The sequence below is a fragment of the Haliotis rubra genome, unplaced genomic scaffold (genome assembly GCF_003918875.1).
Source record: "Haliotis rubra isolate DU_JTF1 unplaced genomic scaffold, ASM391887v1 Scf14, whole genome shotgun sequence".
Lineage (NCBI taxonomy): Eukaryota > Metazoa > Mollusca > Gastropoda > Lepetellida > Haliotidae > Haliotis > Haliotis rubra.
In genome coordinates, this window is record NW_025765336.1 from 1566658 (window position 1) to 1585080 (window position 18423).

General features: G+C 39.0%; 1 protein-coding gene across 1 annotated transcript; it reads left to right on the forward strand.

Annotated features, from left to right (window-relative positions):
- Positions 1–3823: 3823 nt before the first annotated feature.
- LOC124268753 (DNA damage-regulated autophagy modulator protein 1-like) lies at positions 3824–17450 on the forward strand. Its single transcript, XM_046703782.1, is given in 10 exon segments — positions 3824–3981; positions 6803–6932; positions 9464–9531; positions 11541–11555; positions 11558–11682; positions 12331–12511; positions 13748–13833; positions 15786–15879; positions 15882–16193; positions 17272–17450. Coding segments are annotated over 8 exon segments (789 nt in total). The 5' UTR covers positions 3824–3981; positions 6803–6810; the 3' UTR covers positions 15980–16193; positions 17272–17450.
- The last annotated feature ends 973 nt before the right edge of the window (positions 17451–18423 follow it).

The window sequence follows — 18423 nt, forward strand, 5'->3', positions numbered from 1 at the left end:
GGTAATAAATAGAGAATACTACACGAGGTCTCGTTACATACGAATTATACAAGCTAAGAAGGCATTATTTCCTATTTTTAAACTGTTTAAGGCTAATAAGTTTATTTCATTTGACTCAGCTTGCTTACTTTTTGACACTAAAATAGCACCAATATTGTTATATGGATCTGAAATTTGGGGAGTAAACTATTTCGAAGCTATAGAAAATGTGCATGCATCATATTTTAAAAGATTTCTTACTGTAGGTAAATTTGCTTCCAACAAAGCCGTACTTGGCGATACAGGCCGCTATAGCATGCATATTGAGAGTCAAATGAGAGCTATCAGATACTGGATTAAACTTATAAGAATGCCTGATTATCGCTACCCTATCAAAGCTATCAATTATTATTATCCCTAGACAAACGTGGAAAGTATTCTTGGGCTTCTGGTGTCCGAAATGTGTTATTTTCAAGCGGGTTTTCTTATGTTTGGTTTAAGCAAGATGTTGGTGATATAAAAATGTTTTTGTTAACTTTTAAGCAACGAATAAAAGATATATATATTCAGAATTGGCACGCATCAGTAAATTCATCGAGTTTTCTAAGTCATTATTCACAATGTAAATCGATGTTCGGACCTGAAAATATATTAGGGTCCTTAATGATAAGTCCCTTTTAAGAAATTTTTGTAAATTTAGAATCTCTCTACATGCCTTAAAAATACAGCGTTATAGAAAAGATAAAAATACATTGGAAGATTTATCATGTTCTCATTGTTCTTCTGGTAAAACTGAAGACGAACGTCACTTATTATTAGACTGTGAGGCATTCTCTGCTGGCCGAAAGAAGTATCTAAAATGCTTTAATGATGCCCCACAAACGATATATAAAATACTTAATTCTAATAACGATGACACTATTAAATCAGCTGCCATTTTCATAAAACATTTGATGTCCATCCTTAAATCACATGTAAAACCATAATTTCGTGTCACGTGACCAATATTTGTTAAAATGAAAATTCAACTGTACTATGGGCCACTGTGCCTACATTACTGAATAAAACCTGTCTGTCTGTCTGTCTGTATACGAAACGAGTGTCCTTCCTATGGTATCTGACCGAGCGAAAGCGAGGTCAGATAACATAGGAAGGTCACGAGTTTCGTATAATTCGTATGTAATGAGACCGAGTGTGGTATTTTATTTATTACCCACGTCTTACATGCATTTAAATTGACAAAATAGCGTATTTTTGTTATGTTTTTGGTTTCAAACCGAAACCGGTTTCATAAAGAGGTTGCGGAAGCGTTTTGTACTGTAGTACAATATTTGCATGACGTCACACTAATGACGTCACTGCCATGGTAACCGACGTCACGATGCATGTCAGTTGTCATCTCCTCGTACGGCCTCCTACAGTAAACTACTCCGTTGCACCTCGTTTCTCTAGTTTCCAGCTGCTTCATTCGGCTAACATCACTGGTGGAAACATTGCGTTTATGTTTTTCGACGGATATAATGTCTCAGTTCGACTCACAATTAAACAGCGACACGGCAACGTTCGCAATGTTTACATTCCCACAATGCATTTAAGTTGTAGAATGAATGAATTCACGTGTTGTGACGTACGAGATTAATATGCAACTACCCATACGTTGACCACGTGGGTAATAATCTGAATTCTACCATGACTTCAGTAAACACTGGATTGTGATTGGTTAATTAAAGTCATTCAGAGGTATATAATCACGTTATACAGGTCTCTGTTTTCCGTGCGCAATCATACATGGTTTACGGTAATGCACTATTTTTGTCTGCCCACTAACATGGCGGACACCGAACAACCTACCGATGCATCGATAAATTACGGCGATTTTACTGTCGGAAATTACACATATGTCTTTAAAGATGGATTTAGCGACGACGGGCACGACTCACTACTTGCGTAAATCACAGCAATAGGTGTTTATATATACAAAAGTACTTCGAAAGCATGGAAACAAATATTCAGTCGAACAAGATCAAAACATCGTCTGCTTTCCCGAATAAAAATTCAGCAAAACAAATATGTTTACGTTGATTCTATGTTATGTCAGAATAGATCCAGCAATAGACTGCTACAAAATTTCCGTGTTAAATTTATTATCAGCTTTCGTCAACGATATCGCCACTGATCTTGATCCGGTAACGGAGGATGCATTAACATCGAACGCCGAAGAAATTTTAGATTCTAATGCCTTCCGTCCACATAAATAAACAGTTGGGTTATCAATTCAAACAAAATGATATTTTGAAATTTGTACTGTTTCAAATTTAGCGGTAGTAAAACACAATTAGATCTACAGAATCTGCAAACCGTTCTGTTTAGCCCAACATATTTTTTTTCTAAATGTATAATATCGTTGAAAAAGTTATTTAGCTTAGTCATGATTCCTCTTATCCATTACACTGCTTGATCTAAAGTAGTCTATTAAAGTATAATTAATTACCTTACCGTGTTTATGCCAGAGGTACACCCTCGTGTCCTGATCCATCCTTTCGGAAATATCACCACAAATCTGGCTCTTTGTCAACAGACTCGCGAACATGCCAGCCAATCCGATTCAATTTGAATTCACTACACTTTGAAGCCACTAGGTCACAAAATACTTTCCAAAATGTAGAAAATAATATCCGTAGAATCGAATTTGAGCACAAAGTACACACATGAGTGTGTAAGAGTCACCACAGCTGTCGCACGCAGACGTAGAGGTGCGTGTAATCGTCAAGTTGACAGGGCGCAAAATTCAACAGTATCTAAATTCGGTACAACACGGACTTCTCGTTACAGCAAAAGCACCCCTACTCTTAAATTTTGTACCAGTACCAGTAATTAGATATCAAAGACTATCTCAGTCATACAATCAGGTTAACCTTGCGCAAACTGTCAGTGGCTCTCCTGTCGCATCTTTCCAAATGTAAACAATGACTTCGAGAAAAGGTCAAGGCCATGAGGTTGCTGCCACTATTCTGGTGGGGAAAGGGTCTACGGTGGAATTTTCAAATGTGAACCAAGCTTTTTGAAACTTATTTGATATATGTTTTCCAACTTATCAGTTAATGATTGGTGATTGATGCATTGAAAACAAAACGTGATTTGTTATTACTGAATCTGGAGTTTGTTAGTCATTGACGGTTTGCCACCAAACACCCCGTTTCGGGCGATACCACTTGAGATTGGAATGCGAGGCCGCTTCACGTATTGACTCGTAACCAAAGAAAGAGCTCCACCTGAAATTGTTCATAAAATTGTCATGGTAGAATGGAGATAAACCTATGGGAAAATCAGAGGTATATAACGAAATTATAATAGCTCTAATTGAAATTCATTTAAAACCCTCACGCTACGCGTTCGGTTTTAAAATGAAATTTAGAGCTATTATAATTTCGTTATATACCTCTGATTTTCCCACACAGTAGGTTTATCTCCTAAATATAAGACGTTCGATAAGACTTATAGAAACAACAGAAATATATTTTGTCGCGCACGCTACCATCGAAACAGGTAATCTTTCAGAGGAGTTACCGCCCTTAGGGATTGTTTTGGTTTTTCGCAAGGTAAAAATAGCCTCCATGCTAGTTAAGCACAACAAGTTTCAAGGTTGTTATTAATCAAGTACTATTGATAACATTTAAGCTTATATACTGATAAATATGCCTTCATTTAAACCTAATTGAACGAATTAATTCTTCATAGGTTTAAAATTCACGGAATTCTCCACCAGAGGGCATAAATGGAATTAAAAAGTTGAGATGGATGTAAATTTACGTAGGACAATATCATTAAATGGTATTTACTTTTATCATTCATTCACGTGCCGGTGACGGCTAATTGTAAAATACTTCCTAGTGCAGGGCATTGTAATGCTGGTGAGTTCACGTGAGCTCGTCAGGTGTTATAACTTGCTCGGTATCATTTAGGGAGTGAAGACAGACGCAGGTTCCACCTCCACCAAACAAGGTACGTTTTAGGAACTGCATCAGCTGACAACAACATTACCTCCAAAGAGTCCATTGTCGTGTCAGCAAACCGAAAGTGAATAGAATCGGTGTTTTGTGAAAACATTAGTAATTCGTGTCCCTAATGCATATCTGTGTTTTTTAAATTTTACGGTGTGCACACTGTAACAGCTGGCGAAGTTGTATTAAGCGTCAAATACTTGGCAGATTATTTATTTATTCATAAAGATCAAATATAATTGATAAAACATATGCCAGATGTATTTGATGGCCATGTTTAAACGAAAATAAACCTCCTTTGTCATGTACATTTTCTACGTAATAATTAATTCAATTTATATAGCATTTTTATAGCCAAAACGGTCCAGATATCACAAGTAACTAATAAAGTTTTTGCATTATATTGATTCATACTTTGCACATCTACTGAGAACCTGTATAAAGATCTGGGTCAGAGTTGGTCTTTAGCAACACATTCTTATCATAAGAGGCGACCACAGGAACCCGTTATTGGCATGTAGGTTAAACATAGACCAGTCACATATATAATACTCTATTTATATATGTATGGTTGATCTCTATGTCATTGTATCCCAACTGTGTAGATCAGGGATTGAGTGGTCAATGCAGATATGTTGACTCATGTCATTGTATCCCAACTGTGTAGATCAATGCTCAAGCTGTTGATCATTGGATTGCCGAAGACTCAAGTATTTACAGACTGCTGAAAATTCTAACCCGGATTTTCACGGGGCTGCATAAATTGAATTGTCCCCTGATTTCTAATAAGCTTCAGGAATCATTTCCCCAGGATAAACACAAATCCCTAAGCCACAGTGAACCCTGACCTTATTTACCATAGTTACATCACTGTTACAATACCAAGGGCCGGGAATACAAAGCATGTATCACCCTAGACAAACAAGTCTGCGAAATAATTTATAATACAATATATTTTTAAATGTTTCCTGGTGATGGTGTGGAATAGAGCTTGACTTGTTTCGTTTTCATAACTTAGATTGGTTTCAGTTCTGTAAAGTATATATTATAAAGTATATATTTGACGCTCATAGTACAAGACTAGTACGTCATGCATGCATGCCCAAGGTTATGAAAAAGCTTGTAATTGAAAGTAGGTTTCACGTCACTGAAGCACTTGTATTTAATCAGTTATCTTTCTTCAACAAGTTTAAATTTCAAATTTTAGGATCTGGGTGTCGTACAAACAGATGTTACTGCTAAGGTGATTCTAATTAGGCCTAAAAATTTTTTTGTGGTTCTGATTACCTTGAATTCTGTACATGCAAACACCCCCCCCACCACACCACCCCTGGATCCGCAACTGGACTTTGAGTGACAGTCATACACATAGCACAAGGGCTGTTTTGTACAATGGAACAAGCATTTAATCAGTAAGATCATTTGAAAAGAGTATCTGTTTTATGCAATACCACTTGGTTATCGTTGTCCTTTGCTTAATTTGTTTTAACCATGCTGTATGTCTCACTGTTGTAAAAGGAATTCCTTTGTTGGGCAATAAAGTATTATTATTTTTATTATTATGGTATAATGGAGGGTCATTTCAGCAATGATACCTAGATATGTCTCGCAGTGTTACGGTGTATTCAATTCAAATCCATCAGGTTTTTAGGGTGGTGGGGTAGCCTAGTGGTTAAAGCATTGACTCGTCATGCCGAAGACCCGGGTTCGATTCCCCACATGGGTACAATGTGTGAAGCCCATTTCTGGGGTCCCCTGCGTGATGTTGCTGAAATATTGCTAAAAGCGGTGTAAAACCATACTCAATCTGAAAGGTTTTAGCCTAACTACAAAGGTTGCATGGTATGGCTTATCAGTTTGGACATGTTGGAGGTATCACATTTCCATGCTCTACATGAGTCCTCTTCTGAAACACTCTGTTTTCATTATCTCCTCGGAGATTATGTCATATTAGAGCTGACACAGCTGTTTCTTGATGAGCAGTTTGTACTGAAAGAGGACAAGTCTTGGGTCCCCCACTGTGAGCCAGAGACTAAAGAGTCACTGGAATCATGTAACATCTCCTCCAATGAAGAAGGACAAGTCCGTTCCATTAGCTGCCGTGGCAACTGCTTCTGTTGTCTGGAATTCCAAATCCTACTAACTACTAGTGCTGGGAATTGGTTGAAATCTCACAATTGATGATTGCTTCATTACCAACGAACAATCATCGAAAAAAATTGGTTAGCGTCATTTTTCAGATTTTCCTATCCAGGTTGTTATTGCAGATATGTATAACATGATGCAACTTGCTACTTTAAAGTGATGACTTATATATCATGAACATAAACTTTATGGAGTCTTCAAGAAATATTCAGTCATGGCTTTTCAGTTAGTGAAGTGAGTTTTCTATGAATTAAACAAGTTTTCAGGCCCTGACAACTTCAACGATATGTTCCATTGTCAAGTATTTCAAAGACTAAAAAAGTAGTTAAAAAATCGTTTATGTTCGATTATGAGAAAATGTGATCGATTGCTTGGTCGTTTGGTCACTGCGACCAATCTTCGATTATTCCGATTAATCGGAACACCACTACTAACTACCTCCTAAAAGTGACCACACCATTAGATGTCAAGTAGTGTTGTTAAACAGTCTCTCTTTGTTTCAGGGGCGGTGGGGTGGCCTAGTGGTTATTGCATTCACTCGTCACGGCAATTTCCTGGGTTCAATTCCTCACATGGGTACAATGTGTGGAGTCCATTTCTGGTGTCCCCCACCGTTATACTGATGGAATATTTGTAAATCGGCGTAAAACTTAACTCAATCACTCTCTTAATTTCAGAGATCACCATGTATTCATGGCTAGGCATCCTGCCGATTTGCCTCGTTCTGCTGGCAGCAGGGACATTTGTTGTGTCCTACGTCATCGCTGTTGTACGAGGTGACATCACGGCTGCATTTCCATACATCAGGTACTGGAACATATCAGAACCACATGCCTCACGTGCAGTCTTTGACATGTGACAGGGTTCAACTCTTATCAGCATTGTATTCTTCAACAAAATGTTTGGACAATGTTTGCAGTCCTGTAATTATGTTAAAATCAGGAATTTATCTTCACCTGCTCTGAGGCTGACATTCAGCTCAAGTCTGAAGCAAGTTTTAGTAGAATTGATGGAATGTTGATAATTAATGTAACAGCTGCAGATTTGTACAAGCATTTAGTATTCACCTGTAACAGGGACACTGGGGTAGCCTAATGGTTAAAGCATTTATATCACTCCGAAGACCCTGGTTCGATTCCCCACATGGGTCCAATGTATGCAGCCCATTTCTGGTGTCCCCTGCCATGATATTACTATTATTAGTGTTGGGAATTGGTTGCAATCTCACAATTGATGATTGCTTCAGCCTTCATTACCAATGAGAAATCATCGAAAAAAATTGGTTAGCATCATTTCTCAGATTTTCCAATCCAGGTTGTTATTGCAGATAAGTATAACATGATGCAACTTGCTACTTTAAAGTGATGACTAATATGACGTTTGAGTTAGTGAAGTGAGTTTTCTAAGAATTAAAAATGTTTTTACTTAGGCCCTGACAACCTCGAAGATATGTTCTATCGTCAAGTGTTTCAAAGACTAAAACAGCAGTTCCAATGTCGTTTGTGTTCGATTATGAGAAAATGTGATTTTTTAATTATTTTTTTAATTTTATTGTTTTTAAAGATGTTTTACAGTCTATTTCGAAAACTCAACAAAGGACATTCAGGTTACAATACAATACAAGCATATGATGTACAAATCATGTGAACAGTTCATGACATGAAGACCACAACTTATAAAAGGCGCTGATATTACACTCCATTAAAGAGGAGCACTTTGTTATCATATAATAATGTCTAATTTCATTCTGGAAAACATGGAAAGGTGGCACACTGTTTTTTCATCTGCTTCCAAAAATTAGGTCTTTAAAGATAATAATAATAATATTGAGAGGGTCATTGTTTTTGTCTGGGAAACCGAGCAATACCTGTTTTCTTGATACTTTGATATTGACAAGAGCTTTATGATTTAGCCAGATTTCAAGTTTTTGCCAGATATGGTTGACTTTACTGCAAGACCAGAACACGTGATCGAGAAAATGTGATTGATTGCTTGGATATTGGGTCACTGCGATCAATCTTCGATTATTTCAATTAAACAGAACACCAATACATGATATTGCTGGAATATTGCTAAAAACAGTGTAAAACCAAACTCACTCACTCACCTGTAACAGGACCAATAAATAATAAGAGGTTTTAATGTTAACAGGTTCTGCACTCAAGTATTCAGTGAATCAAATACATCCTTCCATGAATTCAAGTTGTTATTCAATTATTCATGAATTCTTTAAAGGGAGTGCTTTTTCTTCAATTTGGGTGTTATTTATCAAAGTGAGATATGATATGCAAAATGGAATGCATCCAAAACAGGCTCATGATAGAAGCCAACGCCCTTATGTATTTTATGTGACACTGTTGTGGTCACTGGTCACTGTCGAGATAAATTAGCATAAAATAACATGGCCAAGACATATAAAAAGATGTGTTTTGTTATTATTTCATGGAATATAATCAATAATACATTAAATGCTGACTTGTTCTTATTTTTGTTACCATTGTTTGTATGCATTACCCAATATTTGTATTTGTTACCCACTATTCATGATATGTAGATGTTGGATTGGTTGTTGCCCTACTTCGTCTTCAGCAACCCATGCGATGTTGTAACGGGATCAGGTGGGCAGGCTCGCTGACTTTGTTGAAATATGTCATCGCATCCCAATTGCACAGATCGATGCTCATGACGTTGATCACTGGATTGTCTGGTCCAGACTCGAGTATTTACAGACTGCCGCCATATAGCTGGAATATTGTTGAGTGCGGCATTAAACAACAAATTCTAGTACATTCCAGCACTCTTGTTGGATGAGATGCTGATATAATAATGTTCAATTTTTATACCGGAAATCAAGTATGAGTGATTGTTGTTTTGTTTCTTTGACAACAAACAAACAAACTAACCAGAGATGAGAAAACCCTTGATGTGCTTTGGTTAGGATATACTCTGTACCTATTAGACCCGTGAAGATCCGGGGTAGAATAAGGTCTTCAGCAACCCATGCTTGCAACAAAAGGCGACTATGCTTGTCGTAAGAGGCGACTAACGGGATCGGGTGGTCAGGCTTGCTGACTTGGTTGACACATGTCATCGGTTCCCAATTGCGCAGATCGATGCTCATGCTGTTGATCACTGGATTGTCTGGTTCAGACTCAATTATTTACAGATCGCCGCCATATAGCTTGAATATTGCTGAGTGCGGCATAAAACTAAACTCACTCACTCACTGTACCAATTATTTGGGGTTATCTTTGAAAAAAACATTCTTGAAAAGAGAGATGTAATATTTCAATTACTGGAGAGATTTCACAATGTTCCTGACCTATGGTCTGTTTCAGTGACACAGGAGCAAAGATTCCAGAGAGCAACGTCTTTGGACAGTTCTTAAACATGGCAGCTTTCATATGTGAGTCCACATCCAGATAGCTGATGACGCAAACTTACCTTACACTGTATACTCCTCAGGGAGTTGACAATATGATTTGAATGCATACTAGTTCTTTAATGACGGCCTTGTATAGAGACTCATAGAGTGTGCATAAACAAACAATAACATCATTTTAGACTAACGCTTATTCTCTGAATATGTATAATTTTGATTGTAACAAATAAACCCATTTAAATTGAAAGGAGCCCCAGGGAGACCAGAGATCCTGAACCTGAGGAAATCTAGACTTGCTTCATTTAGGGCTTTAGAGCTGCAGAGAGGGCTAGGCTGTAGGGAAAATAATGTGGTTCAGGGACAGTGAGGTGAGGTGAAATTGGGTTTAACGTCGTACTTGAGAATATTTCGCTCATATGACAGACGTGCATGCGTGTGTATGTGTATGTGCGGCTGCTTGTACTAGCCCAGACTGAAGCTGGTTTTATAGTGCTAGCCCAATGAGATACCATGCCGCAGTGAAGCATGAATACCCCACTCAGACACATTATACTGACTCCGAGCCGACCAGTCCTTGTTGTACCCATTAATGCCGAGCGCCAGGCAAGGACCAACAAGTGCCATATTTTTACGTCTTTTGGTATGACTCGGTCGGGGAAGAAATTAAAGAGGAACCTCATGGGTATACTGAATCAATACTCTGTAAGCAATAATAATAATAATAATAATAGGTTGTTGGATAGAATCTAAAATTTCAGGTTGATTTTGCTGATGGCGATGTACTGCTGGACGGTACAGCGATGGGAGTAAACCAGGTGAAGTCCTTCACCAAGTCTGCCCAGAGTCGGTCTTTTGTGGAGAAGCTTTCTAGAAGCCATTGCCTTGTGTGTATATGCAGTGTGTGGAACAGAATAGCAATCCCACTGACTCTTTCGACTGGATGAAGTCGGCTGGTCTTAAATGTGAAACTGAGGGCTTCCTTTTTGCTGCTCAGGATCAGTCACTTCCCACTCGCAATCGCCTAAATATGATTCTTAAAGAAAATATTACCATGAAATGTCGACTGTGTAATGAATTTACAGAGACTGTCCAACACCTTGTCAGTGGATGCCCTTCCTTGGCACAAACAGCATATCTTAAACGACATGATGGCACGGCTCGTTGCTTTTACTACCGTCTCCGCCATGCCTGTGGCTTTGACTCCGAGGTCCATCCATGGTACGACCCTGAACATGTCCAGGGCGTCATGGAAAATGATGCTTTCAAACTTCTATGGAACAGGCCCATATACAGCCTCAGAAGAATTCCTGCCAACAAACCTGATCTTGTCCTTTTTGATAAAGCCAATGAATTTATTTATATCATTGAATTTTCTGTCCCTTTTGACACCAATGTGATTGGCAAGATTCAGGAAAAGCATGATAAATATGCGGACCTCGCCTTTGAAATGTCTCGCTTGCATCCAAAGTACACTGTCGTCAGGCTCCCCATTGTCCTCGGTGCCCTTGGTTTGGTGCCTCCCGATCTCTTGGAACATCATCAGGAGAGTAGCCGGGTTCTCCACCAGGAGCACAGCCCTTCTGACACTCTGGGTAATGCAGAAGGCTGCAGTGTTGGGGAGCCTTCATATTCTCCTAAAAGTTCTTGGTGGGTTCGACTAGGCAGTGTTTCCTGGGAGAAGTCCCATTCGCTGTCTGGGCTGCGTGTAGAGGGGCGAGGGCCCTGAGCTGATGATGAGCCTTACCAGCCTGACTGTGCCAAGATCACCCGAACCCTCTCTGCTGCATATTATCTTTAATCTGTAAAACATAATAATAACGTAATCATGTTTTGACAACATGCTCTTAAAACACTGTCAGGTAGCTGCTTAAAAATATTTTATATCAAGCTTGGTGATTGGTCCACAAGTGACACTTTTTGGGTGTTAGGTACGCCTCAGGTCACCTTCTGTCCCCCTGCTCTGCTCCATCCCATTCTACATACAAGAATCAACTCTTCTAACGAAAAACTATGTAATGTTTCTCCCATTCCAGCATTCTGCACAATGTACATCGGTACAAGGTGATTGCTGCGATATCGACGGGCGAAGATCGGTGGTTGACACGAATGAACCGGTTCACAATGGTGGTGGGCATCTTTTCGTCTCTTGGCTGCTCCATGGTTGCAAACTTCCAGGTGATCTCACATCACATTATATAATTTGATTGCATGGGTTTTGTCATTTGGATCATACTGAAAATGAGGTATGGTTTAGCTCACACTTTAGCAAGCTCAGTTAAACACACACACACTCCCACTAAGCATACAAATACTGAACTTATATTATCTGTCGCTCACTTACTCACTCACTCAGAACCTGTTTCAACAGTATGACATTTCTCCCCTTTATTTCTGACAATGTGAACCCACACATGCCATTGACTAAACGTGTCTCACTCACTCACTCACTTACTCACTCACTAGCGTCCACCTGGAGAGCGGAAGGTCGCGGGTTCGATCCCCGACTGCATCATACCATTTATGCTTCACTGCGGCATGGTATCTCAGTTTGGCTAGCACTATAAAACCAGCTTCAGTCTGGGCTAGTACAAGCAGCTGCACATACACAAACACACGCATGCACATCGTCATATGAGTGAAATATTCTCAAGCACGACGATAAACCCAATTTCACCTCACTCACTCACTCACTCACTCACTCACTCACTCACTCACTCACTCACTCACTCACTCACTCACTCACTCACTCACTCACTCACTCACTCACTCACTCACTCACTCACTCACTCACTCACTCACTCACTCACTCACTGTATTTCCCAGGAGGGAACGGAAGTTGAGGCAGTCCACATCACAGGTGCCCTCTTGGTGTTTGTCTGTGGGGTGATCTACGCGTTCCTCCAGACAGGGATCTCATACCACATGTACCCCGACTACAACGGCCTACGCATCTGCCGCATCCGCCTCGCCGTCTGTCTCACCTCCCTGGCTAGCCTCGTCATCAGTATCCTTTCTACATCAGCAGTGCGCAGTTTGTGTCGTGGAGTGAATGCCTAATCTATGTTCAACTCAGTATTTAGCGCCATACGACTTCATATCTATATATAATTTTAAGAAGCTGCTATCCTGCAATAACCCTACTACCATGCTTTAAGATTAGTGTTGGGAATTGGTTAAAATCTCATAATTGATGATTGGTTCATTACTACCGATCAATCATCGAAAATAATTGGTTAACATCATTTATGAAATTTGTTAATGCAGATTAAAATAAGGGGGAAAAAAATGTAGTTCTTCTGGGTTTTTTTGGCAAAATTTCACATCTTTAAAGGATGACTAGTATGTCAGGAACATAAATTTCTTGGAATCTTTAAGATAAATTCAATCATGACTTGAAATGAACCTGTAGTGCTTACGAAATGTAACGGACAAAACTAACCTTGTGAAAAATATTGTTAATGAAAACAAGTGTTCCAGAATTGTTTGTGTTCGATTATGAGAAATTATGATCGATTGCTTGGTCGTTTAGTCACTACGACCAATCTTCGATTATTTCAATTAATCGGACCACCACTTCGTTTTGTTAACCACAATCTATGTTTGTTCTGCTTCAGATTCAAACATATGTAACTCGGCTGTATATGGGCCTCATACAATATAGCATAGTCTGTCATACAGAAGCTGAAACAAAGAAAGCCCATGCAAGTGGCAAGTCTACATTTCTACAGTTTCAGGAAAATGAAGGAAATCTCAGGGCTCCTTTTCAGTATATATATATATTATATATATTTTATAATGATCTGTTTCATCTGTAAAATATGTTCATTTCAGAGACTAGTTGTTAGTCAAAATAAAGCATTGAATTGAAGTGAGTGAGTGAGTGAATGTGGACGTTGTTTACCAAGTGGTAGACTGGGTAATTGTAACTGGGTAAGATAGATCAGATTCTCAGTTATTCACATTACCCTCTCATAGGTGTGAGTCAAACTCCAACTCCAACTCTAGCTTGTTTCAAGAAACATCTTAAGACGTACCTGTTCAATAGAAATGGACTGTAAACACACGTGATATCTATGAACTCTGTTAGCGCTTTGAGCACACTTTGGTGTGGAGTTTAGCGCAATATAAGAATCCATATTATATTATTATTATTATTATTATTATTATTATTATTATTATTATTATTACATCAGTGAGTGTTACACAACAAACAGGTTGTTTCTTCCTTGACCGTGTCCAGCAATTGCTTCTGCCAGTGTTGCCTTGTACCAGTGGAATCGAGTACCCCACACCAAGACCAAGCTAAAGTGGGATGACGGGGACCCAGTGAGTACTAGTGTTTGCTTGGGTTGAAATCTTACAATTGATGATTGGTTCATTGAGTGAGTGAGTGAGTTTAGTTTTACGCCGCACTCAGCAATATTCCAGCTATATGGCGGTGGTCTGTAAATAATCGAGTCTGGACCAGACAATCCAGTGGTCAACAGCATGAGCATCAATCTGTGTAATTGGGAACCGACGACATGTGTCAACCAAGTCCGCAAGCCTGACCACCCGATCCCGTTAGTCACCTTTTGTGGCGAGCATGCGTTGCTGAAGACCTATTCTACTCCGGATCTTCACGGGTCGGTTCATTACAAATGAGCAATCATCGAAAAAAATTGGCTCATGACATTTTTAAGATTTTCCTATTCAGGTTGATATTGCAGATAAGTATAACATCTTACCTGTCAACTCTCACACATCCTTCATGAGACTCATGCATTTTACCTCAGTGTATTTGCACTCACGCTTTATCTCTCTAAACTCACGTATTGTAATTTTTTATAAACTAGCACCAAATGACATACCAATCATCTTTAAATAACCTGAAATCCAATTTGTCTTGGGGGCTTTCCCTCCTACAACCCCCAACCAGGACGTCACCCTGGACCCCCGTTTCTCACTCATTGGAACTCTCAGGGGTTGACAGCTATGTAACATGATGCAACCTGCTACTTAATTACAGTGTTGACTAATATATCATGAACAAACTTCCTGGAGTCTTCAAAAAATATTCAGTCGTGACTTTTCAGTAAGTGATGTGAGTTTTCTAAGAATTAAACATGTTTTCAGGCCCTGACAACTTCTAAGATATGTTCCATCGTCAGGTGTTTCAAACACTAAAACAGTAGTGACAAAATCATTTGTGTTTGATTATGAGTAGATAGACTGACTGCTTGGTTGTTGGGTCACTGCGACCCAGAGGCCCAGATAAGCTGCGTATCTGGGTAAAATACCCATAGAAAATTGCCAATTATGCATTGAAAAATAATTGTTGCGTACCAATTACGCATTTAAAATGTTAGATACGCAAAAAGTTTAAAACAAATGCGTACGGAATATATTTATAAAAATCGCTTGCGTAATGAAAAAGACATCAATTGCTATCAAGTTGTACTCATAGTATAGGACAAGTGTTGTATTTTCAGTATAGGATGAGTGATTATTTATGAAATCATTTCCATTATATTTAAGTTGGTTTTGATTAGGTATGACATGAGGCAGAACATACCTGCTTAGTAAACTTACTCAATGACATAATACTTAGGTGAGTAAAATGACTGAAATACGCACATATATGAAAGCAGTGGGTAACGGAAAATGAAATACCCGCTCAACATGCATAATACCAACTCCAAATAAATACAGTGGGTACTGTACCCACATGAGCTAAATCTTATCTGGAGCTCTGGCGACCAATATTCGTTTATTTCAATTAATCGGACCACCACTAGTGAGGACATGGGTGGCGGGATCATGGAGGATCCACCCTCGGCTAGCTTGTATACAAAACTGAAACACCGACATGTCTCTCTTTGTTATGATGTACAATATGACTAAAAAACTGGAAAAATTAAGTTTTGTATGTAGGTCCCTCTAGAAATCTCTATGGAAGATTAATGGCCGTTCAAAAGATGTTTCAATATAAACTTTAAGGCGAGAAGTCAAACATATTTTAAATGCGTTCATTTCCATGAAGTGTGTGAACTTGACATCCAAACAAAAAGGCACTCCCAACATTAATGTTGCTATAAATAGACTTTCAGATACATTTGTAAAGGGAATCTTTGCTCCAGTCTGTGTAGGAAAGGCGGAATTGCAAGCAGTGACACAATTGTAATTTTCAGTAAGGAAAAAATACTGTAGCATATATATAGCTGTAGGCAATATGTACATGCAAATCTCTTACTTCCATTTTGACAGTGTATCATTTATGTTTTTGTCTTTCTCTACAGGGGTTCACAGCGCATATTATCAGCACAATTGGAGAATGGCTCACAGCGTTCACTTTCTTGTCGTTTTTCTTCACATATGTAAGAGATTTCCAAAATTCCAACTTACCATCACCACACGTCCTCTAGTGCGACATCTTGACGAAGAGCCTTACATAGGCCAGGAGCCAGATGAACGTACACGTCTGCTCGCCTAGACAGGAAACCGCATCATAAAAGAAAGAAAACATCGCGCCCAGGAGAATATTTTTTAAAAGAAACAATTTTTTTAACCTATCCATTTGCCCTTCTTTCTCAGTTCTCAGTGTTGGGAGGTGTTGGTTGTTTTTAAGCTGGAAATATGTTTAGAGTTGTGTGGTGGTGTGTGGCTTTGTACATAGAGTGCAGGGCACAAATCAGTTGAAGTTAAAGGTCACATGCAACGTAAAACACAACTTTGCAGATTCTGATACCTTTCGGTATGGACTTACCGAAACAAAGCGTCAAAAATGCAAATTCAACTTATAAAGTTGAAAAATAACGCGATGAAAAAAAACGCGCGAAATCGGAGTTCAAACGTTTCACTAAATTTCCCCAGACTTTTCTGGGGAATACGGGTTTCAACAGCTGGGCTGCGCTCATAGCACGGCGCAGTGAAATAGGTTCGCGAACTTGGAAGCCGGCTGTCTGGTGAATACCGGTGAAGGCTTTGGTGTGAGCTATTTTCCTAATGTTTTGTTGATATCTCACAGGGCGAGCTTTGTGTATGTTATGACAGTAAATAAACTGTTTATATAATTTCATTTGTCTATTTCACCACACGTTCTTCTTACCGAGTCACTTTCTCAGTTCGATACTTAAAAGCAATGTCATTATTTAGAGTTGACACAATTTCTAACCGTGATATAGATATGTCGCTGTCACAGACAAAACTCAATGTCTTGTTTTATTGACACCTGTGTGTCTGCCTGCCTGTCTGCTAATGACAATATTCAATACACAACTGCGCGTATCACTGACCACATGCAATTTGAACTTAACACCAATCAGGCTATACACCATAAACAAAATGCATTGATTTATGGCCCGAGTTCGGTCTCTGTCACATTATGTAATTACACAGACAGGCAGGTGTGATACTTGAACACATGACATGTTATGATGTCTGTTGATTGCAAAATGTTATGCACAAAAAATGAGCATGTATTTACAAAACCCAATTTTCTATATATACACACACAATCAGCCGGGAAGGCGGCATCTGCTAATGAACCAGCCGTTACACTTGAGTGCACACCCACCCGCTCTGACTGGGTTCGGTATCCCGTCTGCTTCGTTTCGAGGGAGGTAAACCCAAGTACAAAATATTGCACTTTTGATTTGCGATCTTATACGCTTGTAATTTTGTTTATTTGTTTTTTCATAATCAGCAATGCATATTATATGTCATGAATAAGTGATAATTGTGTTTTCATTATGTTTGATTTTTTGGTTGCATGTGACCTTTAAGCAACATTGATCACGGAGAGTCCAAGGATGACCATGTTTGGCAGCTTGAGTCGTGAGAGTGTCTAGGACTTCTGCATTTGTAACTACTCGTGTCATGGCGTCTTGTACCCCTCTCGTGGCCATGTTTACGACTGGGCCCTGTCTAAGTGCAAACGGGCATGGAGATGAAAATAGTCTAGTACTATTACAAAGGAAAGATAACTCTGAATTCCAAACATGGGTCATAGAATATCCTATATCCCGTGGGCAAAACAGCAATACAGTTATTCCCTTTATAAATATGTTTCAGTGTTTAAATTTCTGATCCTTTAGCTCAAAGTTTATGTTTAAATTGTGCTTTGCATAGTTTAGCAAAGTTTCAAAGTTCAACGGTGCCGCCATTTTCCTTTAGCTCAAAGTTTATGTTTAAATTGTGCTTTGCATAGTTTAGCAAAGTTTCAAAGTTCAACGGTGCCGCCATTTTCATGCTTTCAAATGCGTTTTACTACGTACGATTTGATTGGTTTGCCACGATTCTTGGCAATAATGGTACGATAGGGGTACGAGTCTTCTTGTAGGTTACAGAAAGAGGCGAGTAGTTACGAATGGGACTTATGTTCTGCACCACAATGAACCACCTATGTGGTCGGCAACTGAGTTTGTTCAAAATTGCCTCTGTTCACTCAGCTGAAAATGGGGTCCCGGTGGTAGAAGTCATATTAACCTTCAGCTTGGGTTATCTGAGGTAATAATGTCTATGATGTTGTATACGTTTAGAGCATGGCCATGCGGCGTGGACATATATGTGGCCAATTAGTGGTAGTAGGATTATGGGTCATTTCCTCACAGTCAAGAAAACGGAGGAAATCCACAGTTTGACATAAGATAAGTGTTTATAAGTATACAATGTATTGTAAAATTTGCCTTTGTTTCCATGTTATTTAATGGAACGTTTCTGTTAGTCTGACCTATGTTGTATATGTTACAACAGTGAACATGGTCATCTCCAGTTTTTCATAGTCCCAGCAGAATATTTGTGCTGTTGTCTCATATCATGTTTTAGTAATCAGTTACCCAACCTGTGCTGGTCTCCATGTGGGGATTCTGAGATAGAACTGGTCCCCAGCAACCTGTGCTTGTATCCCCGTAGGGATTCTGGGAGAACTGACCCTAG